This window comes from Lutra lutra, chromosome 4 (assembly GCF_902655055.1).
Source record: "Lutra lutra chromosome 4, mLutLut1.2, whole genome shotgun sequence".
Classification (NCBI taxonomy): Eukaryota; Metazoa; Chordata; class Mammalia; order Carnivora; family Mustelidae; genus Lutra; species Lutra lutra.
Window position 1 is genome coordinate 22,030,757 of NC_062281.1, and position 25,242 is coordinate 22,055,998.

At 44.3% G+C, this 25,242-nt stretch overlaps 1 protein-coding gene across 1 annotated transcript in view; it reads left to right on the plus strand.

The window, feature by feature from the left end:
- The window catches only part of EXT1 (exostosin glycosyltransferase 1), a 282,239-nt gene extending 257,697 nt beyond the window's left edge, over nucleotides 1-24,542 (plus strand). The window contains exons 5-11 of the mRNA XM_047724670.1: nucleotides 2,476-2,608; nucleotides 5,665-5,783; nucleotides 7,097-7,192; nucleotides 12,613-12,702; nucleotides 18,509-18,669; nucleotides 20,821-20,992; nucleotides 23,992-24,542. Of these exons, the coding sequence (XP_047580626.1) occupies nucleotides 2,476-2,608; nucleotides 5,665-5,783; nucleotides 7,097-7,192; nucleotides 12,613-12,702; nucleotides 18,509-18,669; nucleotides 20,821-20,992; nucleotides 23,992-24,177 (957 nt within the window). The 3' untranslated portion in view covers nucleotides 24,178-24,542. The remainder of the gene's footprint in view (nucleotides 1-2,475; nucleotides 2,609-5,664; nucleotides 5,784-7,096; nucleotides 7,193-12,612; nucleotides 12,703-18,508; nucleotides 18,670-20,820; nucleotides 20,993-23,991) is intronic.
- Nucleotides 24,543-25,242: the final 700 nt, after the last annotated feature.

Consider the following 25,242-nt stretch of genomic DNA (forward strand, 5'->3'; position numbering starts at 1 on the left):
CTTCCACAACAATAAAGGGTGAGCTCTAATACTCTGAAAGGATCCTGGGAGCTGTCCAGGGTAGCAATAGGGAGACTGGGACATTAGGAGAGGGACAGAACAACTTTTCTGTTTGGTGAAATGAGGTCCATACTCTTTCAGACTTCTGAGAAGGCAAGTTGTTACAAACCCTTTAGAAAATGTTTGTCAATACGTATAAACAGCCTTAAAAATATTTGTACCCATTGACAGACTCCTAAAGTATCATTTCTAGATGTGGAAAATTTTAATTCACAAATATAGCCATTGTTTTGCATGAAAAAATTACACTGTTGTTGGTCATTGAGGATAAGTAACCCACGAATACTATTAAGATGGAAAGATACCTATGATAGATAATATCTGTGATATTATAGTGGTGTGAAGTGGAAAAAATCTATGCCTAGAAAATGAATGCAGGAATGAAAGTTATTTTTAAGGCAAAAAGGTTAAGTCTTAAGTGTAAAAGCTTATGCGGTTACTCCTAACAAATTCTGAGAGGTGATTATAATTTATGTGATATTTTATTGTCTTATTACAAATGAGGAAAGTGAGACATAAAAGTGGCAAATTGCTTGACCCAGGTTAAATTAAATATTTGCAATGGCCCTTGTACCTTTGCTGATACCTTCCTATCGAGATTCATTTGAAGAGAGTGTGACATGCTCATTGCTATCTCAGAAGAATACCAAAACTTGTTGTATCCTTGAATTTGAAACAATAACAATGTTGTGCTGCTGAGCCAGAAAGAGTATGACAATGAGGAAGATTCTCCTGAAAGATGGTGACCTGTTTTGTGGCATCCCTTAGATACATGTCATTTGTATATGTATCAGATTTATGATGCCATCTACTTCCAATTTATTCTGTGTCTTGGTATCCGAATTCATTTAAGTGACCACATGTTGGAAAGTACATAAATTCAGAAAGCCAAAAAAGTGGATCTAAATGAAAAGCTATAAGGGAAAATAGATAGTAGATTTAGAAGATATAAATAACATAAAACTAGGATAAACGGTATTTGAAGTGAAATTGCTCACCATGTGAAAACCCTTCACAACCACAAGAAGTTTCTCATAATTAATGCCTAGACAATAGCATTTTAACACATCTCTGTTGTCCCACAGAAAGTAAACGTTAGTGTTTTAGCTAGGTTCCTAAACTCTCCACCAAATCAGAAACTTCTACCTAGCGATATAAACAGTTTTGATCTGGGGGAAAGAGAAAAATGCAGAAATCATTAAACTAAAATATTTGAGTTCTTCCAAATTACCTCCTTGCTTCCTTCTTTCTCTCTTATTAAGAAATGTAAACATGATAAGGTTTGCAAAAATAAATGTAGCTCACTTTATTACTTACCTATCACTATGTGGGATGATATGGTTGTATTAATAACCTTAAATGATAAAGTTTCATTGAAAATGGTCTTTACTGAAAGTCACATTGCAGTAAATGGGGCCCTGAAAATAATGATTTAGGTCTTAAATCTCTTGACAGACATGTAGGCTTTTTCTTTCTTTCTTTCTTTCTTTCTTTCTTTCTTTCTTTCTTCTTTCTTTCTTTCTTTCTTTTTTTGAGTACAGGAAAAAAAGCGCTGCAAACATGAAATCCTGTATCAAGTTAATTATTTGCCAAATCATATCTTAATGAGTGGATGGTATAATTACAAGAGTTTGAAAGTCACAGAGAGAAATCTGTAAAGTGGACTAATCACGTTCATCTGACAAATGATTCAGGATGGGAGAATGTTTGACTCTAAATGTAGAATTTAATGATCTGCGAGGTCCCAAAGTCCAAAGAAACTAATGAACTAGCATGGCTATTAGTCTTCATATGCCATGGTTCTTGTTCTGTTATGTGAGATGTTTTGAGCAATTGTTAACTCGCTGCTCTTTGAGAAGAAATGTAGAAAAACTTCAGCTAACTAATACCCCAAAGTCCTACAATTGACTTTGAAAGGAAAACGAAATGTGACAGATAAATCTGCCTCCTCAATGAAAGGAACAGATCGGAACTTCAACAGTTTCTAGAATGTTCCATGCTTTCTGGCCCCTCCCAGCCTGGTCTCTTCCTGCACATCTCTATGGACCAAGAACAGATCTTCCTGGCATGGATCTAGAACCACAGCTAAATGCTCAGCCATCAAGGAAGCTGTTCTACGCACTCTGCTTTGAAAAGAGAACGTACTTATTATCATAGAAAGACAAGGTGGAATTTATGGTAAAACTGAAGTTGAATTAGGAAATTTGATTAGCTGTCATGCATCTCTTTGTCTCTCCCACTCTCTTCCACTGCTCCGTCACTCTGTCCATGTCCGGGACACTTGTATCAGTGGGGAATCTGGGGATAGAGTCACTACTCTGAGGGTTATCGTTCCTCACACTGGGACTGAACATGCTGCTTACCAGATACCATCAAGGTCTCCTCCTCACCACGTCCTGTGTTTTTACCTTCTAGATTATTCAGGACAGAATATTCAAGCACATATCACGTAACAGTTTAATATGGAACAAACATCCTGGAGGACTGTTCGTACTACCACAGTATTCATCCTATCTGGGAGACTTTCCTTACTACTATGCTAATTTAGGTAAGTGAGTTCCTTCCAGAGCGCCACCCCTTGTTTGTCCTCCAGATGTTGTCCAGGGACTTCAAAGGCCCTTGGTTTCTCCATCCTGTAGCAGGGTCTTTCTACCAGCCTCCACTGGAGATGGCTGTCTAGAGACCTATCCTTACTGGTGTACCAGACTCAAGAATTATAAATGCAGCACAGCATTGCAAAAGGAAAAAACTCCTTTCTTATCTGAGCAGCTGGACCTCACATACAGGAAACTCTTCCTTTGTGAGAAATAGGCTCCCCAAATTACGGATCATTTTGAACATGACAATGGGTTTGCTATAATTTCACGTCTCCTTGTATATGAAATGGAAGCAGGAGAGCTCTCCCTATTTTTTTTTCTGCAATCTCAACTTTTCTCTCTCCTACCAAAGAAAAATTGAATTAATAAAGGGGAAGGAGAAAGATTGAAGAATGGATGACAAGAGACAACTCTGTTCATCTATTTAACATTTATTTTGCATTGTCTTATGTGCTCCGTTAATGCAGTGCAAGGTGATAGAAATAAAAAGTCAGATGAGATACAGTCTTTGCTCTCAAGCGATTTTCTTTGTCTTATCATAATGGGGCAAAGGGAATGGACAGAGGCACTAAGCTCTCCAAAAGGCTACTATTACTGCCATAGGCACTCTGTGCATGGAGCCTGGCTTGTGCTAGCATTTGGAAGATCTTTGACATTTCCCCCCATTCACAGTTCTGAACTGGAGAAACTCTGGGAAAGTAAAGCATCTTTCAAGTCGATGTGGGAAAAAGACTCTAAATTTTCCATCCTGTCCCGGTATTCTCCATAACAATCTCACCTTTTTTTTTTTTTTTTTTTGAGTTGTGCATGTTGAAACTGATAAAAAGAAACTTAAAAAGAAGTCATGGCCTAAAATACCAACCAGTGACAAAGAACCCTTTAAGCCAAACCAAACATACTATGGGGACTGTTTTAAAAGCATTGAAAAAGTAAAACTTCATGAAGCAATAAGAATTCCTCTTTTTACTTTAAATTTCATCTCTCCTTAGATTGATTTAATCATTTCTTTTATATTTTGGTATTTTAGATTATTGTTTATAATTGATTCTATGTAATACCAGAGTTTCTTATTTTAGCCTTCTGGATTACTCTATATTCTCCCTTATTACACTCATACTCTTTTTAGTTATGTAGTTTCCAAAATTTAAGGCCATCTTGTGCATGTGTGGAAATCATATGCCTAGATGGAATGATAAAAAGAAAGAAATAGATACATACACACATATATGTGTTTATCAGATTTTACTTTAATACCCTGCTACAAAATTACATATAGAAAATAGGTCAAATTTCTGCTTATAAATCTGTATTTCCTTCCCTTGTATTTTAACTACTGATATCCAGCTTCTAATTCTCTGATAGACATGATACTTACACATGGACCTTTCCAAATATTTTGTCTAAATAAAATATGTTAAGTAAAAAAAATCTGTATACTTTTCTACTTGATTTAAAATCTGCCAACACTTTACCAGAAAGACATGAAATAGGTATACACTGGGTATAGATAAACATATATAATATATGAATATCAACAAACATATTTATTAATTTTAAAAAAATAAAAGCATTGAATGTCCCACATAGGGTGATGTATTTAGAATTTGGTAATTTTCAGAATAAGGCCATACTCAATAAAAATGCCTGTATATTTCCTGCAGAACAGTGAGATCTCCATGTGGAGGGAGCATGTTAGAAGTGTGCGCATAGTGCTTCCTAAACTAGTACAGGAAAATGTAGACGTGATGACTTGTCCTCACCAGGAGAAAGGAAACCCCTCCATCCTATTTCTTCTTCTTTGGCAAAGTTTTGCATGCGTATCTAGAAAGTGGAGAAGTCAGCTTCTTTCTAACGTGCAATTAAGGTACCAATTGGACGATCTCATTTGCTCTAGAAAACACTCGCAGAATCCTTTAGTAGACATTGTCTGGTTCCTGCCTTTATTCTCTAGACATCAAAGCTTGACTCGAATGTCACTGCACACTCTGGTTTGCATTGACGCTACCAAAATGCGAAATTCCTGGGTCTGAGCTAGTGAAGTTTTTAAAAAGCTTTTAAGTGTATCTCCAGTATCTTAGTGAGTTCTTCTGGAAAACCTCCTTCGGGGGGAGAAGCCATCTCGCTGCTTTCTGTTCCGTGGCTCCTACTTGTTTTCACACGTTTCCACCCAGGGCTTCAGAGCGCGCAGTCGGTGGAGGTCAGGGTCATGCCCTTTTTTCCTCCAGATTATGTCAGCGCCCACAAAAGAGCTTCTGCTCCAGAATAATGATGATGGGGGTGAGGGCTACCTGCAAACACATATTGAGCACTTAACTGTTTGCTGGGTCCTGCTCTGATTGCCTGGTATGCACTTACTCCTATCATTCCATTCTCCTAGCAGCCCCATGGGTTTGATGCTCTTGACCCTCAGGCCCACTTCCCCGCTGTGGAGACCCCGAGGGGAAGATCCCACCACCAATGGACACGGGGATTCCCACCTAGACAGTGGGGCTCTGGATGCTGTTCCTTGAACCTTTGTCACTTGCTGGTCATTATTGGAAATAGGATTAATCAGGCCAAAAAAAAAAGGAAAAAAAAACACCTTAACTCCATTATGAAGAATAAGAGCTATTCAGATACCCAGGAGAGAGCCCGTTTCCTTAAATCCACCTTAAGATGTCAGTGGCGGGAGGAGATTCTGCTGGGAGTAGAGAGTGATGGGGGCTGGGGGGTGTGTTCAGACCTCGGGTCCCACAGGGAGATCAGAGGTGCATCCCCCGGGGGAGGATTGGGCTATCAGAGGAAGAACCTCCAGATGGACATGAAGCTGTAAATTATCAAGGTCTCAGGCAACAGTTAACTAGCTGCTTTTCACCTTGTTTTTGTTCCGTCCGGACAGGAGAGGCGAAGGAAAAATATGCGAGGCGGGAAGGTTAGCTTCAGGGCGAGGCAATGGAGCGAGGAGGAATGGTTTTCTGAGTGTGGTTTTCTAGGGTTTCATTGGGCTCCCCTCCCGCTTCTGTTTCAGGTTTAAAGCCCCCCTCCAAATTCACTGCGGTCATCCATGCGGTGACCCCCCTGGTCTCCCAGTCCCAGCCAGTGTTGAAGCTTCTCGTGGCTGCCGCCAAATCCCAGTACTGTGCCCAGGTGAGTGGGGGGGGGGGGCAGACCGCAACCCCCGATGCCTCCAGTTCCGCCCACCAGAGACCCCTGCTCTTCCCTGCTCCGCGCTCCTCCGTACCCCGGGACTCATTCAGCATCAGGCCCCGTTCCTCCCCTTTGGCTTGTCGTGCTTTACTCCCTTTTCATCAACGTATCAACATAGCCGAAGGTTCTTGGAAGTGAAATTCAGCACGGGTAAGGGGTGGGTTACAGAGAGATGTTTCGCTGGGGTAAAGTTGAAACATACCAACACATTCTTTAAAGAATGCATAAAGACGTTATTTTGTTTTTATTTTTATTTTTATTTTTTTTAAGATTTTATTTATTTACTTGACAGAGAGAGATCACAAGTAGGCAGAGAGAGAGAGGAAGGGAAACAGGCTCCCAGCTGAGCAGAGAGACCGATGTGGGGCTCGATCCCAGGACCCTGAGATCATGACCTGAGCAGAAGGCAGAGGCTTAACCCACTGAGCCACCCAGGCGCCCCCGTTATTTTGTGTTTAAGTGTCAGAAGGTTAAAGTAACCTCAGAAATGCCAAACAGAAGACGAAGTTTCGACAGAAGAAGCAGACTTGCCGGTGTCAGGAGGTGTCCACTTTTCTCTCATAGCACCCGTGATTTCAGTATAAAATGAGAAGACTCTATCTGTTACAGGATTTTCCCAATCAGTGTCCCTCCCATACACTTTTCCACAGTGGCATTGTGATTTGTAAATCAGGTTGTACAAAAAGGCTTACAAACTTGGAAACAGTTAAAACCTGTTGAAGTATGCCTTTCTGAACCGAACACATTTATCAAGAAGTCACATAAAATCAGCAGCCATTCTGGAGAATCCAAATCATGAGCTCACCGTACCGGTTCCATCTCGGATTCTCTTCTCTCTCCCACAGTGCCCACAGGAGCACTGCTTCCTAGCCAATGTTCCAGAGCTCGTTACCCATTTTTATTTAATTTGGTCATTGTTTCGTTGCTCATCGAACGATGTCAGAATTAAAGAACCTACTTTTTTAAGATTCAGCAACTCTGAAATTGACCTCTTTTCTCCCCAGCTTTCTCCTGCCCCCCTCGATGTAGTTTTTTTCAGGTTACTCTTTTGGTCCTCTCTCTCTAGTGGTTGAGGTGACCAGATTCTGGAGATGGTTTTGTGGGGGGGGGGGCTCTCTTTAAAATTCAAGTTTGATGTCTGCCTCTCTGCTTTGCTTAGGCCTCTTTCTGTCTCTGAGAGGAAATTGGGGTGGAAGCCTCACTAAAGCCAGCCTCACCAAGCCAAGCCGTCTCATGCCCCTTGTCTCTTTCAGATCATAGTTCTATGGAATTGTGACAAGCCCCTACCAGCCAAACACCGCTGGCCCGCCACGGCTGTGCCTGTCATCGTCATTGAAGGAGAAAGCAAGGTAGGAAGGGAAGGGCAGAACTGCCCTGGGCTGTTAGTTTCTTTGTGGGCGTTGGCTCTAGACTGAGTGTCTGGCTCTGGATTCCTTTTTCTAAAATTATCCACGTCCCTGAAAAGCCTCAGCTTTGACAGCTGTCGGTTCTCAAATTGGGGAACCGTGGGACCTAACACCGCCTCTGGAGGGGATCTGTGGCCCCGCATATACTTTCCTTCTCTGACCGTCGGTTTCCTCCTCGTCTACAGAACAGAAGTAATGACACATATCCCTAGGGCTGCTGCTAGGGTGCAATGCATTCAGGGCCTGGCATTAGTGATTCTCGTGTGAATGATGAGAATCAAGACAAAGCTGCTGATGGCAGTCACGTCTGAGGTTTGTTTAGCTGGTTCGTCCGTATCAGTTGTGTCTTTCAGAATAGTGGCTTGTCCTCACATTAATCTTGAAGAGGACATCTGCACTTTAATTCCATTTGGGTGTCTCCACCAGGGACGCGCGTGTGCTGCCTAGCCGTTCCCTTGCTCATCCTCCAGTTCATTTTGCCTAGAACTGAATGATCTGATCGTCTCTCAGCCTTAAGGGACTCTGTTTGCTAATGCTTGAAATTCACATTTGAGGCCATGTGTAATCTGGCCTTGGTCAGCCTTGCCAGTCCTCTTCTCTCTCATCGCTTCCCCCACCCAGACCCTGTCCTCTCACCAAATTTGACCACTCACACTTCTTTCAATTGTACTGTGTCCCTTCCTGCCTCTAATTCTCGTCTTTCCCTTTTGCTGTAAGTCTTGACCATCCCTTCTCAAAGCTTTCTCTTTGTTATCAAAATTTCCATGCATTCTTGAAGCCCCTGTTCCCGTGCTACCTCCTTCTTCTGCTCTGGGCAGCCACGGGTGAGTTCTTTTTTCTCTAGCTTCTGCTCGTTGCTTTCTTGTAGATCGTATCTGTTGTGAAGAAATTAGCTGCTACTAAATGGAACAGATTGGTGAAACATGTCATCTAAGAGACATCCTTGGTCAGTACCCGTGAAAGCAGGTCTTGGGAGATGGTCTCACACTAAGTAAAACATCTTCGAGCCAGAGTAAAAAATATCAGTTAGGTGAAACCATTCAAAAATCATCATTTGGGTTACTACAGGTAGCAGTCTCCCGTAGTTCAACGTGACGCGGTGAGAATTACAGCTGTCACGTGGGCCAGGGGGATGAGTGCATTACCTATTCATTTCCAACGTATGCCCGGCTGCTCTGCGCTGCGCCCTGCGCCGTATGTTGGAACACTGTGTGCGATGGGACCCAGAAAGCCCCAGCATTCACAGGGGCTGGAGTCGAGCAGCGTGGTTATCCAAGAACTGCTTTGTAAGCATTTCCTGAGTGAAGGTGGGAATTAGAAAATCACCTGCTTCTCAGTGTGGGTCCTACTTACACTTACGAAACCCATCTCACTATAGATGCGGTTTCACAAAAGGGATGGCACACAGAAATCTCCTGCCTACGATCCCACATGTCCGTCTCCACATTGCCAGTGCCCAAGGTCCCAGACAGTGCTCAGATGGATGCTGTTGACATTGGACTTGGGAATTCATTGGTTTTTTGTTGTTGTTATTTTTTTGTTTTTTGGGTTTTTTTTTTTGTGCTTCTGTGGGTGTCTAGATCTTCTTCTGGTAGATAAGTCTTCCTTGGAATATGTCAGGAAATTGAAACAGGGTCTAGTTAGACTGACTGGGGGCAATTCTGACTTCTGTGGTTAGTATTGCGTTTTTACACACAGATTCAATGACTGATTTTTGTACTTTCATTCTGTGAGTGGTCCCAGTTTCTTTGTGTACAAGATGGGGGCTCAAATAGATGTAGCTTGTAAGAGACTTCACATTCTCCCAGCCGTATCGATCACTTCTCGGCCTTTTGGCTAAGATCAAGTGGCGTACATTCTCCCAGCCGTACCTGTGTCTGGGCTTCTGGCCATTTGCTGGGTCCTAGACTCCACGTTGGCCACTGATTCCAGTGGGCCATTCCTCTTCCCTCACTCTCACTGCCTTGGGACTCAACACCTAGTAAAGCATTTGCGTTTAATTAAGTATTGCTTCAGGCTCTGTTTTTTGGGGAACCTTGGCACAGACTTGGGCCCTTTTGGAGGAGTCAGTGAGACAGTGCATTACAGGTGCTTAGCCCTGGGCCTGTGATGCACCCAGGAGACACCAAATGTCCGCTACTCTTCTGGGAGGCACTGGAACGTTACAGTTTGTATCATGGGCTCAAAAATGAGTTATTTAAGGCTCTGTGCCTTGATTCCTCCTTTAGTAAATGGAAGCAATCATAATACCTAAAACAGGATTGCTAAAAGATCAAATGGCACAACACTAGACTTGGAAATGCACTCAGAAGTGTGGATACACACAGTGGGTGCTGGATACAAGTTAACTCTTACTGTGCTTTGTATAATTACTTAGGGATATTTCTCATACTCCCCATTAGACAATAAACTTCTTGCATCTTGGTCATTTTCTATCCATGTTTGCTAATTCTAGAAGGGGTTGAGCTGGTATATGGTAGCTAAACATTTCTTACGTGAGCTAAGAAGCAAAACCCATTTCACTCAGGATTGACTTTCTGAGTACACCAGTTCCTTTCCTGTTAAACCATCAACTTTTGGAATGTGGCTGAGGCAAGGTATTTGGAAGAAAGTGTCCCATTTCAACACTAGAATTGGAAGTGGCTGGGTGATGGGTTCCTAACCTCTGTTGATGAAGCAGGTTCAGAAAAAGGAAATGGATCCTTTTATGAAACCAGTGGTTGGGAGCGTAATGGGGAGGAAGTCATAGGTCCTGCTCTTTCCCCATTGTATGTACCTTTCCATATCGCTTAGCCTTGAGTTTGGAGTGGATGTGTTCGCTGCTTTGGCTGCAAAATTCCGTTTTGAATGTATAGGCCTCGTCTGTGCAGCTCTCCCCCGTAGACTTAACAAGGGAAAGGTCAGGGCATCACTAAGCTGGCAGTTAATGGTTTCTGTGTTAGTCTGCGGACATGTAAACAGTATCAGGAGAGTTGCTTCGGGCTGAGATTTCTGAGCACCGTGTATATGGGGTTGCTGATCGCTTTATATTTTATTTCATTTTGAAAGCCTGAGAAAGGAAAAGAAAACTTGACCCAACTGACAGATGTGTAGGAGCAGACCCTGGAGCCATTTACGCTGTAGATACAGCCCTGGAGCTCCCAGAGATGGAAAATAGTGGGCACTTCCCATCCTTTAATGTCAGAAGCCCTCCAGTAGCTTCGCGGCCGTGGAAATGGGATCTCATAGGTTCAGCTGGCTTGTTGTTGTAAATACAAGCTTGAGCTTCTTGGGGCTGGGGGTCCTCAGATTTGTGGAGAGCATACCCTAGGCAGCCTGGTTAAGGGTCTCCCTTTCCCCTTTGTCTCCAGTGTCTAACTGCTGCATTCCCTGACCTCTGTGCCTTGAGAAGGGGTGGCAAATGTGTCTTTTCTCTCGGCCTCCAAGTGCGAATGTAGAGAGGCTACTGTTGATAAAACTTCCAGAGTGAATATGAGGTTGCCTGATGTCTCCCCCGCCATTCACTTTTTTTTTTTTTTTTAATTTTATTTATTTGAGAGAGACACAGTGAGAGAGCATGAGAGGGGAGGACAGAGGGAGAGGCAGACTCCCCATGGAGCTGGGAGCCTGATGTGGGACTCTGTCCCAGGACTCCAGGACCATGACCTGAGCTGAAGGCAGTCGCTTAACCAACTGAGCCACCCAGGCGCCCCACCCCCCCCCATTCACTTTTGAGGTCCTTCTCGAACCTGAGACAGGTGTCACATAGTGGCAGACATGCTCTACAGATCCTCACCAATGGGGATGAAATGCTGGTGGGTCCATCCTGAGCAAGACACCTAAACTTTCTATGCCTTAGCTTGCTCGGCCGTAAAATGGGTTTATTATAAAAGAGAAACATGAGGGGCACCTGGGTGGCTCAGTGGGTTAAGCCGCTGCCTTCGGCTCGGGTCATGATCTCAGGGTCCTGGGATCGAGTCCCGCATCGGGCTCTCTGCTCGGCAGGGAGCCTGCTTCCCTCTCTCTCTCTCTGCCTGCCTCTCTGTCTACTTGTGATCTCTCTCTGTCAAATAAATAAATAAAATCTTTAAAAAAAAAAGAGAGAGAGAAACATGATAATGTGTATAAAGAACTTGGAACCTGCCTGGCACATAGGAGATGTTTTTCCAATGTTAGTTATGCTTACCATTGTCACGGTTAGTCATTCTGCGGTACGTTCAACGCAGAGGCTCAAGGTGTGACTGTCACAGAGAAGTCTCTCTAGTCTTTTTTTTTTTTTTTTAAGATTATTTGAGAGAGAGAGAGAGAACACGAGCAGGGGGAGGGGCAGAGGGATAGAGAGAGAGAATCCGAAGCAAATTCCACACTGAGCACAGAGCCCCAGGCAGGGCTCAATCTCAAGACCCTAAGATCCTGACCTGAGCTGAAACCAAGAGTCAGACGCTTAACCAACTGACCCGAAGTCTGTCTGTTCTTAATTTTTCCAGTGGGTCCTCTCATCCCCAAAGCCCTCGCCCCTGACACACCTGCACACACCTCACCATGCCTTATGCTGGAGTTGCCCAAACTTTATTCGTACACTTACCTTCACCGTTTGCTAAATCCATATTCCACATGTGCTATTTTGTATTTAGTATTTGGCTATAAATCGGCTTGCTTTTTGTCTCAGTGAGGTGATTTTTAAATAACTTTACTACTACCTGTTCCTGCTGTAGCTGCTGATCCAGGCGTGTATATTTTTTTCTATTCTATGCTAACATCGGTAAAGAGAATTTTTATAAATGTTTTTCTACACACCTCCTAAAACAACATGGCCTTCCAGTGGCGTGTGCACCACACTTGGACTCACAGCTCCATCCGTCCACTCTCTCCAGGCCTCAGAGTGCCAGTTCTCCCCCCTGTGCCTTCATACCTGCTGAGCCCTGTTTCTGCCTCACTTCTGTTTAAATCTGGTGAATTCCTGTCCATCAAGTCCTACTCCAATGTCATTTCTTCTACAAGGCCTCCATCTGCCCTTGCGAGCAGCTGGCTACCGCACCTTCTGCTTCCCTGGTATTGTCTACACAGCAGACTAGGACAGACCGTCTGCATCTGGACGTCTCCGTGGACTGTGAGCTCCTCTGAGACCAGAGAATATGTCTTACTTACCTTTGTGTACTCCCCTTTGTCTAACAAGGTGTCTGTACACAGTAGGTGCCAATAATGGTAGAACAAATGGCTCCACACTGTTGGGAAATGGACGTCTTCAACATTGAGGGGGGACCTGGTGGCAGAACATTCTTTTCAAAGGTGAGGACGGGGGACTTTTCCTGAAAAGAGGTCTCTAAGTTTACCTCTCTTTTCCTTCATTCCTTCCCTGTTGCCTCCTTTCCGCCCACTCCCAGGTTATGAGCAGCCGTTTCCTGCCCTATGACAACATTGTCACAGACGCCGTGCTCAGCCTCGATGAGGACACTGTGCTTTCAACCACGGAGGTAAGCGCCCCCGCCTGAGGAGTGGGGTGGGGTGGGGGTGTCTTCAGGCAGTTGCCCCAGACCCCAAGGTGCTAGCACTTGTTTTGCCCAGGCCATGACCACTTGAAAACCTTTTTCAAAACTTCCTATGGAGGGTCGCCTGGGTGGCTCAGTGGGTTAAGCCTCTGCCTTCAGCTCAGGTCATGATCCCAGGGTCCTGGGATCGATCCCCGCATTGGGCTCTCTGCTCAGCAGGGAGCCTGCTTCCCCCTCTCTCTCTGCTTCCCTTTCTGCCTACTTGTGATCTCTGTCTGTCAAATAAATAAATAAAATCTTTAAAAAAAACCAAAAAACAAAAATCTTCCCACAGAGTCGGTTATAATGAACCCAGTTCCTGTGAGCACCTCGCCACCACCTATCTCCCGGAAGAGGGCATTTTCCCCTCTGTTATCTCTGCTAATTGGCGCCTCGTTTGCATGGCTGTGCCTGACCTCTCCCTCCTGCCTGCCCTCCTTTTGTTCTAAACAGCACAGCAGAACCCACAAGAGTAGGGAGCACCTGCTGAGCGTCATCTTGAGACCACGTCGCAGAGCAAACAGCCCGTCCTTCCCCAGTGATCTGAATGCCCGTGGCTGTGTGCTGCCTTTCTTAGGGTACACTGTTCTGGGTTCTGAAGGCAGCCTCTCTGCTCGGTTTAAAGTGCTCATTTTCTTTCACCCACACGAGGGCAAACGGTTGCACTTCAAGACTGAGACGGGAGACCTTTTCTATTTCAGGGGTTCGGGTATTTGTGGCAAACATGAGATTGCACAAAGAACGTGTGAGGAGGAGAGAGAGATATGATAGGAAACCATTTTTTACAACTCAAAGGAGTATTGATTCTCAGAAACCTTACTTTAAACCATCGAGGGGAACCAGAGACAGTTCTATAAAAATGTTGTATATCCGAAATGCATTATTAACGGTGGCTGCTAAAAAGCGTGGAGTCCGAGCTACTTGCAGCTTTCCCTTTCTTTTCCCCTCTTATTCATAATCATTTTCTCTTCTGTTTGAACTTCCACGCTTACCAGCATGCCCTTTCCTGGACGCCAGTCCACGTGGCCGGCACTTGGTGTCGACCTGGGCTAACAGTCCCACCATCTCCTTCTCGAAATTCACAGACGTTCTGTGCAGGACAAAAATGCCCTGGGCCTCCCCTTGGTAGAATGCTTTCTCTGCAGCCCAGGCTCTGTAAACACTCAGTGAATGAATGATTGAAGGGCTGCACACTGAGGGAGTTAAAGTGTGGATGTGCAGCCAGTAGTGCCCAGTGCAAGTCCGCAGGAGAAAGGGGTTCGGAGTCGGCGGGAGGAGAAGATAGGTCTCGTGTTCAGAGGGAATGGCAGCCAGGGACTGCGGGGTGGGGGACACTCCAGCTGACACCTTTCTGCTGCTTCCTGCCAGGGGAGCGGGCATCGGAGGAGCACATTCACTCCCCAAGTATCTGTCAGGGAATCTCTGTGTTCTGGTCTCGGTGCCTGGTTACTTTAATGACACCATTCCTGCCTGTAGCCCTCCACGTCCTAGCGGCACACGGCATTCAGGTCAGGTGATTCCAGCAAAGGGATTTCAGATGACTTAGGATGGGGTTAAGGACCTCGAGGTACCTGGAGACTGGCCAGAAAAGGCAGCAGCTCCCACCCCCAGCTCTGAAGGAAATTAGTGCTTCAGAGTCTCTAAATGTTGGAACTGGGGGCCTGCCCTACGGGACCTGTGACCACGGAGGGATGTGGTGACTGCCCACAACTCTGGTGTCAAACTTAGGAGGGAGCCAGGGAGAAATACTCTGGCCTCTGGCTGTCCCACCTCAGTTTTCCTGCAGGTGATTCCCAGTGACCTGACCCAGTCCGCCAGCAGCCTGTCAGGAAGCCCGGGCTGTGCCATCCACAGCCCTCCCAAGTAGGCCTTGGCGGGAAACACAGGGAGAGTAGCCCATCGCCAGAACAGGACAGCGATGGCATATATTTAAGTCCTTTTCCCATGACGTCAGGTCCTCACGCAGCTTACGTTTTCCCCTGGGCAGAAAGGAAGCAAACAGTCCCCACTCGAGAGTAGTGTCTTCCCCTGTCCCACAGTCAGATCTCTGTGATGTTTCCATGGGGCGGGTGAATTTCTTCACCGACACAAGCAATTCCAGCCGCTGGGTACGTGCTGGGAGGAACGTGTGACCTCTGTGAAGTAATTAGAAGTCAGTGTGGGTGGAAAGCGCTATGTAGATTTAAGAGGCTGGTGGTCTGCTTCGGTTTTGCCTGCTGATCCTGGAGTGATGGTTCACGTAAGATGGCCAAGGACAGAGGACTTCTCCTTTTTTTTAAGTGAATAGATGGTGGTTCGTTTTATTTCCTCTCTAAGGAATCTCCCCTTGTTTAAATGCCTCTCTGTAGCGTTAAGGGTAGATTTTTTAAACATTTAAACATTCTGTAAAGGGTATTAGATATAGTTGGTCACAGTTACTTACATTTATCTGGATTGCTGCAAACTCTCAAAAGAAAACAGATGTTGGTTTTTAAGAGAAAAGGCTGTAAGCTGACCTTTGCCTCCTTTGATGTGTTAATGATCTTCGGGAAAGCGGAACTATCACAAGAATCGTAGTTTTATCTGAATTTACTTTTGAGTTCCTTTGAAATGACTTGAAATAGCTTTGAGATAGTAAGAAATTCATGTGATGAAAAAAACCCCATCGGGTTCTCTAGGAGTTGCCAGGGCATGTGTTTCCTTTTCAAAGAACCATGGAAAACCCCAAAGAGCGCTGATAGCCGGGCTGATTGTTTGACGATGGGCTGCGTGAGATACCGTCCCTTCGAGTCCCAGTGATGGCGTGTGGCTTATCACAACCCAATTTCCATCTTCTGGCAAACATTGTCCACTCCCCTGCTGCTGGCTTTGCGATGCCCTGTGCCTCAACAGATTTTCTTCTTCTTCTTCTTTTTTTTTTTTTTTTAAGATTATTTATTTGACAGACAGAGATCACAAGTAGGCAGAGAGGCAGGCAGAGAGAGAGAGGGAAGCAGGCTCCCTGCTGAGCAGAGAGCCCGATGTGGGGCTCGATTCCAAGACCCTGAGATCGTGACCTGAGCTGAAGGCAGAGGCTTTAACCCACTGAGCCATGGGTGCCCCCCAACAGATTTCCTTAACATATTTTCCAACACCTTACCTTTTTTCTGGATGTCTCCATTTGGGAGGAGGGCAAGCTATAGTCTTAAGGCTCTCTTATCTTGAGTTAGAGGGCCAAACTAAATTTTCATAAAAATTTGAATATGTGACTGTTCACAAAAAGTGACTTCTAGACCCAAAGGATTCAGCGATCAAAGGACCTTCTCACAGATCCCTCAGGCCAGTGTTCCTGAAGGATGGTGTGTGCCCCGTAGGTTTGCATGAGCCATCACAAGCGTATTTCAGTGATTATATTTACTGTTTGTTAGAAAACAATATAGCCAGCAACCAAACCTATGGTTTCATTGACAGGTTTGCCTAGGATGAGACTAATGGGGGTGGGGAGCAAACATGGGTAAAGAACGATAGGAAAGAACCGATTGTACGGTGTGGGAATGTGGCAAAACGGAATGATGTTGTGCATATGCTGAAAGCTTGGGGACCACTGATCTTGGCTGATTTGCTTCGTTCTTTTAATTGAGGTAACATTCACAACATGAAATTAACCATCTTAAAGCGAATAATTGAGTGACATTTACTGCATTCACGATGATGGGCAGTCATTAGTTCTGTCTTATTCAAAAACATTTTCATCACCCTAAATGGAGACTCATATCCACTCATCAGGCCCTCCCTAGCTTTTAGAACCTCACATCCGGTTTTTTGGGGGTTTTTTTTGTCTCCACGGATTCCCTTCTTCTGGGCATTTCCTACAACATGTGGCCTTTTGTGGGTGGTTCCCTTCAGCATGCTGTTTGCAGGGCTCATCCCATATTCTCAGTATTTCATTGCTTCTTGGAGCTGAATGATACTCCGTCGTATGGACATACCATGGTTGGTTTATGTATTTGTCAGTTAATAGAACCTGGGTGGTTTTCGCTGTTGGCTGTCACGAATGGTTATTGCTTTTCAACCTCTGGGAGGTAGGGACCGGACTTGGCACCATCACTACATTCCCATCCACCATCACAGCGCCACAACTGGAAATATTTGTGGAATAAATGAAATTTCCATCTGCATTGCTTATGGAGAAGAGATAAGTCGCAGGCTGAATGCGTAACCTGTATGAGTTCAGTTGTTCTCAGTACTGTAGCAACAGTTAAAATGGAGACTGTGGTCACAGTACGTGCCAACTTTGAAGCCAGGTGGCTTGGTTTAAATCTTGACTCTGCCATTTAACTAGCTCAGGAAAGTCACTTAAACCTCCATATGCCTTAGCTTCCCTCTCTGTACATTGAAACTATAAAATTACCTACTTCACAGACTTATATTGTGAGGACTACACGAGTTAAGATGTTTAAGTACTGTAACCAGAGTATTACATACATGAATATGAGCATTATATGATTGTGTTGTTACTGTTTTACTCTTCACTGTTTTGTTCCTGTTTTACTTTCTGTGTACTTCTTTGTCATTCATCAAACAATCATAGCAAGTCCAAAATTTGCTCGCACATTTGAAAACAGATTATTTGCTAATTATAAATGTCAGTTTTGAGCAGCTTGAGAAGTACCTACTTTGGGTTCTTATAAGCACCGGACAGTCACTTACCTGCATTGCCTTTAAAATAATCTCGTGTTGGGGCGCCTGAGTGGCTCAGTCGGTTAGGCATCTCCCTTCATCTCGGGTGATGATCCCGGGTCCTGAGATAAAGCCCTGCATCGGGCTCCCTGCTCAGTGGGAAGCCTGTTTCTCCCTCTCCCTCTGCTGCTCCCCCTGCTTGTGCTCTCTCACTCGCACACTCACTCTCTCAAATAAATACATAAAATCTTTTTTTTTTTTAAAGACCCCATCTATTTATTTGACAGAGAGAGATCACAAGTAGACAGAGAGGCAGGCAGAGAGAGAGAGGGAAGCAGGCTCCCCACCGAGCAGAGAGCCCGACGCGGGACTCAACCCCAGGACCCTGAGACCATGACCTGAGCCGAAGGCAGAGGCCCAACCCACTGAGCCACCCAGGCGCCCCATAAAATCTTCTTTAAAAAATAAAATAACTATGTGGCTTCGCTTGGCCTCTTCCCCACTTACTCTTTGTGATTTTTCATCGTGGATGCTTTTTCTAGATTTCCTTTTTACTGAGCATCTTCCAACGCTATGATAGCTGCTCTGAATTCCTGTTCGAACTTGTGTGGTTTTTAAACGTCTTTTCTCTTGCTCTTAAGAGGATGCTTTTATTTTAGTCACTTCAGCTTTGCTGTATGCTAGTCATGCTGCCTGCTGTCTGTTCACGCTCTGGATGTACATAGGAAATCTCCCGTTTATAAAACAGATGCGTTTGTGCCTCGCGTGAATCAGCGGTCACGTGCACCCCAGAAGGGGAGGAGGGGAAGCCAGCAACTGCTTTTTCGACTTGTGTTTTTGCTTGAACAAACTAGATTCTAAAGGACATATCAGCAGTTTCTTTTCTTCTTTCGTTTCTGCACTAATCTGAAGTTTCTTCAACAGAAAACATTAAAATGTACATAATTACGGGGCAAAATGTCAAGCAGTCAGTTTAATTTGCTGATGAATACACGGAATTAATGTTTCGCAACAACCCTGGGATTTCGCATCACGAATTAGCGGGGGGAAGGTAATTTTTGTTGACATTTGTTAACACTGTTGATTGCTTATTTGGCTCGTGTTCTGCCTGCAGGTGGATTTTGCCTTCACCGTGTGGCAGACCTTCCCCGAGAGGATCGTGGGGTACCCCGCGCGCAGCCATTTCTGGGATAACTCTAAGGAGCGGTGGGGGTACACGTCCAAGTGGACGAACGACTACTCCATGGTGTTGACGGGAGCTGCTATTTACCACAAGTGAGGAGCTCAGATGTCCCGCGCGTCAACTTTTACCTAGCTCCTTCTCTCGTAGCTTCTGGCTGTTGCGTAAAGAGGACCTTGGGCCAAGGCTCCTTTATAGCATTAATAGAAATTAGTTTGCATCGCTGTTCACGTTCTGTCAGGGTGGCCAGCATGTGTCTTTGAAACCAGTAAAACCCCTGGCTCACTGCATTTCCAGAAATAATGGTAGAGAAACATCTTCAGGTTGTCTGGAGTTGGACACACTCACGTGTATCGAGTACTAAACATTGAGAATAAGAGCAACAGAAGTACATACTTCATTGTGCAGCCCTGGGCATTATTCTAAGTGCTTGGGATTTACCATAGAGTTTAAAAAAAAAAAAAAAAAAATTCTTGCCTAAGTCGGTTTTCCATTTTCAACGAGGGGAAGACACGATATTCATAATAATTCTGTAATAGGTTAAGGGGGTAAGTTATAGAGCAGAAAGGCAAAGTCAAGCAGGTCAAGGATCATGAATGGTGAAGGTAAAGAGGAGGTGCGAGGGTGGCCAGTAATCCCCATTGAACAGGTGAGATCAGAGCAGAGACTAGAAAGAAGGAGAGGAAATCATCCAGGAGGATTTTTGTAGGAAGAGTGCTCTAGCATAGCTAACAGCGGAGCCATACTGTTGGGTAAATGCCCTGAACCAGAAGGTTGGAGGAACAGCAGGAAGACCAATATGCCGAGAGTGGAATGAGCGAGAGCAGGAGAGAAGGGTCATGGGGCCCCACATGGCAGGACCTCGCTGCCCATGGTGAGGACTTCACTCCCCTTTGAGTGCCGTGGGAGCCAGTACAGGGCTTTGAGCAGAGTGGAGACATCTTTGTTCTATTTTAGGGATCCACTCTGGGTGCTGTGTTGAGAGCAGACTATATGGGGGGGGCAGTGTAGAAGCAGGGAGACCTATTAGGAGGTGATTGAGATCTAGGCAAAAGATGATGGCACCTGGGAGCCAGAAGTGGTAAGTAGTGATCGGATTGTGGCGTGTTTTGAAGATGCTCTAACAGATTGGATATAGAGTTTGATGGTTCAGGGGTTTTTTGTTTTGTTTTGTTTTATTTTTGACCTAAGGAACTGGAAGGATAGAGAGGCCATCAAGAGATGGGGAAAGCCCTTATGGGTGGATTTAGGTATTCGGGAAAATACAGGAGTTCAGTCTTGAGCATGTTGAGACATCCGAAGGGGTATGTTGGAAAAACAGCAGGGTTGGAGATATACACTTGGGAGTTGTTGGAATATATTTGGTCTTTAAAGCCAGGGAACTTGGGTAAGACTGCCAAATTAGTGAGTGTGATGGTTAACGGTACTGACTCAGTCATTTTCATCCATTCTTCTGCCTAGTCTTTTTTAGTAAAGAATAGAGAATCTTGCTATCTCAGGGACAGAGTTGGAATGTATAAGGAATAAGCATTTAGGTGGGCTGAATCTTGATCTTAAGACCCTACCTCTTAAAAGTGCATTGTTCCCCCTTTCTTCTCTGCCACTAACACTCTGTAAATGTGATTCCTTCAAGTTGTTTTTTCCTATAAGTAAATGCTATTATGTTCCCTCTTAAAAAAAACAAAAAAAAAGAGTAGAGTAAGAACTAATTCAACTTCATTTTGGGTCCTCCATAATGATTGACCACCAGATTAACGAGGGTTTTGCTCTAACCGTGTATAAGTAATATGGTTTATAGCCCACAGAAATGGAATAGTATATTATAGGGTAGTATTGATCATGGTTCTGATTAAGCCAGTAGTTAGGATATATCAATTACATGTAAGTAACTTCTCTTACCATCCCAGTATTCAGTTTCTGACCAACCACCCTGATGCTGAAGTCGGGCTGGCCAACCAATATCTCCGTCTGTGTGGCCCTCTTGTGCCTTCTTTACTTACTGCGAAGCAAGGATAATAATCGTACCTGTATCATGGGTTCCTTATGGGGATTATAGGGAACATTCCTTGCAAAGCAGTTTCAAACATCATCTGGCATATAGTACATACCAAATAAGTGATGGCTGTTGCCATCATCATCCATGATGTGTTTAGGGATTCAAATAATAAGTATAGGTTTCCTGCCAAAGAAGACCACCTGTGATTCTACAATGACGGCCACCTCTGAAACCCATCTGGCTTTTACAGATATTATCACTACCTGTACACCCATTACCTGCCAGCCAGCCTGAAGAACATGGTGGACCAACTGGCCAACTGTGAGGACATTCTCATGAATTTCCTGGTGTCTGCTGTGACAAAATTGCCTCCAATCAAAGTCACCCAAAAGAAGCAGTATAAGGAGACGATGATGGGGCAGGTAAGACTAGAACTCTCCTTCCCTGCTTTGCTCGAGGGTGGTTCAGCCTGAGGTAAGGAGGGCTCACTGCCCCTCTAGGAAGGAAAATAAGGGAATTTTAAGAAATATCTAAAAGCCCCAAGGGAGATATGGTTGGCACATATGGGAAGATGTAAGTCAAGGGTATCTTTCTGTCGAGAATGTAAAAGCTCTCATGTGGCATGAGAAATATCAACCTTCTCTAGAATTTAAGACCTACAAAGAATTTACGTGAATTTATTGTAGGGGCTTGATTTGGGGAAGAGCTCATAGTATTGTCCTCAACACAGCCTTCTGGTGGTTGCCTCTTGAGTTGGGTTGGTGATGGACCAGGAATCACAGTCCTTAATTTTCCCCTGGAACTAGCACAGAGGAGTATACACAAGTCGGCTACCCCCTGAAACTCAGTGGGCTCATCTGTAAAATGGACATGGTAAAAATTGACCTCACAGGGTCACGATACCATGTATCAAAACTTACAAGAAAGTAAAATACTGTTGTCACCTAAGTTTCGTACTAAAGACATTTGGCAAGGAAATCTAATCCAACTTTCTCATTTTATGAGTAAGAAAACTCATAAAAGAGCTTTCTCTTTTAAAAGTAAGAATTGAAACATATATACTGCAAGTCATCTAGTATTAGAGACAGAAGTGGGAGTTGAATCCCAGGCTCTGTTCCTTCCACTGCTCCTTATTTTATACCCCCGCTCCTGTATCAGGCTGATCTGGGTATGCCGAGGCTCAGCCACCTTCATTCGTCTTGGACAAAGCCTGCTTCTATATAGAAGAAATAAAAAACCTGTAGACCGTTTAGATCCACCCAAGTTAAATCATGGAGAATGCAACAGCATTTGAGTCAGCCCGGAAGGACGTACTTGAGGGTTCAATCAGTTTAGTTCTTTGGGGTTTTCCATGTGCCTTTTTCCAGTCATTATTGAAAATCATAATCAGATCTAGCTTTGGCAAAGGGAAACTTAACCGGACCTCATGTTAACATAATTGACGGATTTTCATTCACTAAATTTAGTAAGAGCAGAAATCTTGCAGGATCTTAAGTTTAGAGAATTTCCTAATTCAGTGTTTACAAACGTGTACAGATTATGGGGCCCTGGCCCAGATGCTGGTTATAACAGAGCGGCTGTCCTTAATGAGCAATGAGTCTAGTGGAAAATTTTATTTCCCTCTAAATACTAAAAAGAACAGGCAAGAGGATTTGCAAGAATTTTTCACCTTTAAGGCTAACAGACTATTCCAGCTCAAGCAAGATGTATTGAGTGGCTACTGTGTGCCCAGACATTTTTCTCTGTGTCATTTAAGGACGCAGCATTCCTTTAATATTGTTTGCTCAGAGAGTTCTGTGAACTTCCCTGAGGTTATACACTCATTAGGAGTGAAACTCTGATAACACATGGTTCCTCAGGAATTTATTCTATATTCTTTTCATAGATTTGCCCAATTCTACCAAACCAGTATGTCACATATTTTGGGACAAACCTAATTTTAGCCTTAGATGTAACTCGATGTGTCTAGTTAGATATGTACTGTATGTACCCTGCTTTCCTGTTATGCATGTATGATGTATGACTGGCAAAAGGAGATCCTGTGTAATAAGATTATGTTTTTATTACACGGGAAATATATCTTCTCTCATGCGTTAATTGACCCAAAATAAATGTTAAAATCTACAGGCAAAAAATGATACTCGGATGATTCAAAATTCTTTTTCTTTTTCTTTTTTTTCCCCATCTGTAAAAGAGAATAAGGATAAGCTTAAACTCTTGACACTAGTCCATTTGCATATGTGTGCACTTGCCTGTGGGTAGGGAGCCTGGCCCCATACCAATTTAGGAACAAAATGAGGTCCCTTTGGGACTGTGTGCTCTGATACGAACTCATCTGGTTAGCTTAATTAGGAACTTTCTCTGGCTTACCAAGTAGCATTCTCTTAGTATAAACAGTAAAGGATGGAACCTGAGCTCTGCCCCTTTCTAGCCTTAAATAAGAGTAAAGTAAATTCCCGGCACCTGCTTCCTCGTCTGTGCGATGGGGATGGTATTAGCCCACTGGGGCGGTCACTTGACCAGGTGGCTGTGATGAGGCTCAAACGAGCTTCACGGAAGCACTTAACAAGCAGTGTTTCGTTTGTTATTCTGCTGCTCAGAGGTAACTTGACATTCGTATTTGCCTTCAGTGGTTCCCTTCAAGCATGTTGACACTTAACGGTTTTTAAGTGACTCTGAGTGATTCTCACAGTAAAATGTACCTTCCTATGAAAGCATTTTCCAACAGTGCATGAGAATAAAAACACCTTGAGCACACATACATGCATATAAAAATCATTGTACAGTTGCCTATTGATAAAGGAGTCGGGGGGGTGTTTTCCCCCCAAATCGGGTAGCTCCCTTTTTCTTTATTTCATAAAAATGTGGTTTGAACCACATGATGCTTATTTAAATTTCAGCACTCACGTCATTTAAGGCTTTCTTTTAATGCAGTGTCCTCTACACGATCTCAAAATATTTAACCAGCCTTAAGGCAAACACATAGAGCTAAAGAGATGGTAACCATCATTTCTGCTTACCCAGAATCAACCAAGTAAACCAGAAGGTTTTAGAAAAGTGTCTTCAAACCATAAACACATTGTGAGTCATAGTATTTGTTCACATGTACAGAGAGAAGTTTTATGTTTACTGACCCTAGGAGTCGAGGCTCAACTCGTAAATCATTCCCAGACTTGGAGAATCCGTTAATGTGGAGCTTTGTTTGTATGTTTTTAACGTCAAGGAATGTAGCGTATCTTGGGAAAACCTGGCAAGGCTGAAACTCACGATTGGTGCTCGCGTCTTCCCCTGTGCCTGGGAAGGCCGGTCCAGACCCCAAGCTCTGCCGCTTGCCCTTGAACCTGACTTTGGTTTTCTGCAGCATTCCCATCATACCTAGCACATCTCTTATTGTCTTCCTGGTTTGTCTCCCTTTCCCCAGACTTCTCGGGCTTCCCGCTGGGCTGACCCTGACCACTTTGCCCAGCGACAGAGCTGCATGAATACGTTTGCCAGCTGGTTTGGCTACATGCCGCTGATCCACTCGCAGATGAGGCTCGACCCTGTCCTCTTTAAAGACCAGGTCTCTATTCTGAGGAAGAAATACCGAGACATTGAGCGACTTTGAGGAATCCAGCCAAGTGGGGGAGGGGAAGCGAGAAGGGACGGGGTCAAGCTGCTCTCTCTTCCCAGTGCAGATCTGCTCAGCAGCGGAGCCAGATTGTGCCAAGTATCCAAATAATCTAAGACGAAGAGAATGACAAAAAAAGAAGAAGGAAAAAAAAAAAGGCCGATGAAAATTCGACTTCTGACTCCTGGGACTGCACAGAACTGCTCCAAACTCACCTCACTGGCTTCTATGTCCCAAGACTAGGTTGTGTACAGTTTAATTATGGAACATTAAATAATTATTTTTGAAATGATTGCTATGCAGGTTTAAACTTTTTTAATGATCAAAACTATTAAAAACCAGAGTTCTTTCTTTAATCAAAATTGTGTTGGTTGTGAATATTTCAAAGCTGCTCCTCTTCTTCCCACAAACATCATTGCCATTGGTCATGCCGGGTCTCCTGCAGTTACAGATGCTCAGCCTTCATGGAAGACCCAGGAAGTCACTCCACCCAGTGTCAAGAAATGACCAGGCATAAGTTAAGACAAGGTCATTGTTCCACTTTGCCACTTTGAATTTGCAGACCCACTTGAATTTCTGTCTCTAATATGTTGCTGCATGAGAGAAGGTATTATGACCTCCAGGTAGACAGGGGTAACAGAAAACTTTACGTCTCAGAGGGACAGGGTGGGATCATCTTTTGCCTTGCAGGGCGGTGGGGAGGAGTTAGGACCAAGAAAACACTAGGATAATTAATGTTCAGTTTACACAAGGAACCATACAGACAACCCACCAGCATTTTAGTGAGGTGGAAGTGTCTACCCACAGCAGAAACCCAAGGCTCTTCAGGGATGTGGGCTCCATTATGCCTTGAACCATTGGCACAGGGCTGCTCAGCGCTGGCGGAAGGCTTTGGTTTAGAGACAGAGGGACAGTGAAGCTGTTGGTGGCAGACCAGGAGTCATGAGACAAGCTCTTCATCTTTGTGCAAACCTCGAGTTTCAGAGGCTTCTCTGTTGAGAAAGTAGTACTCACGTAGAAATTCTCCCCGTTGAACGCGAGCATTGCTGAGAAGTCCCCGAG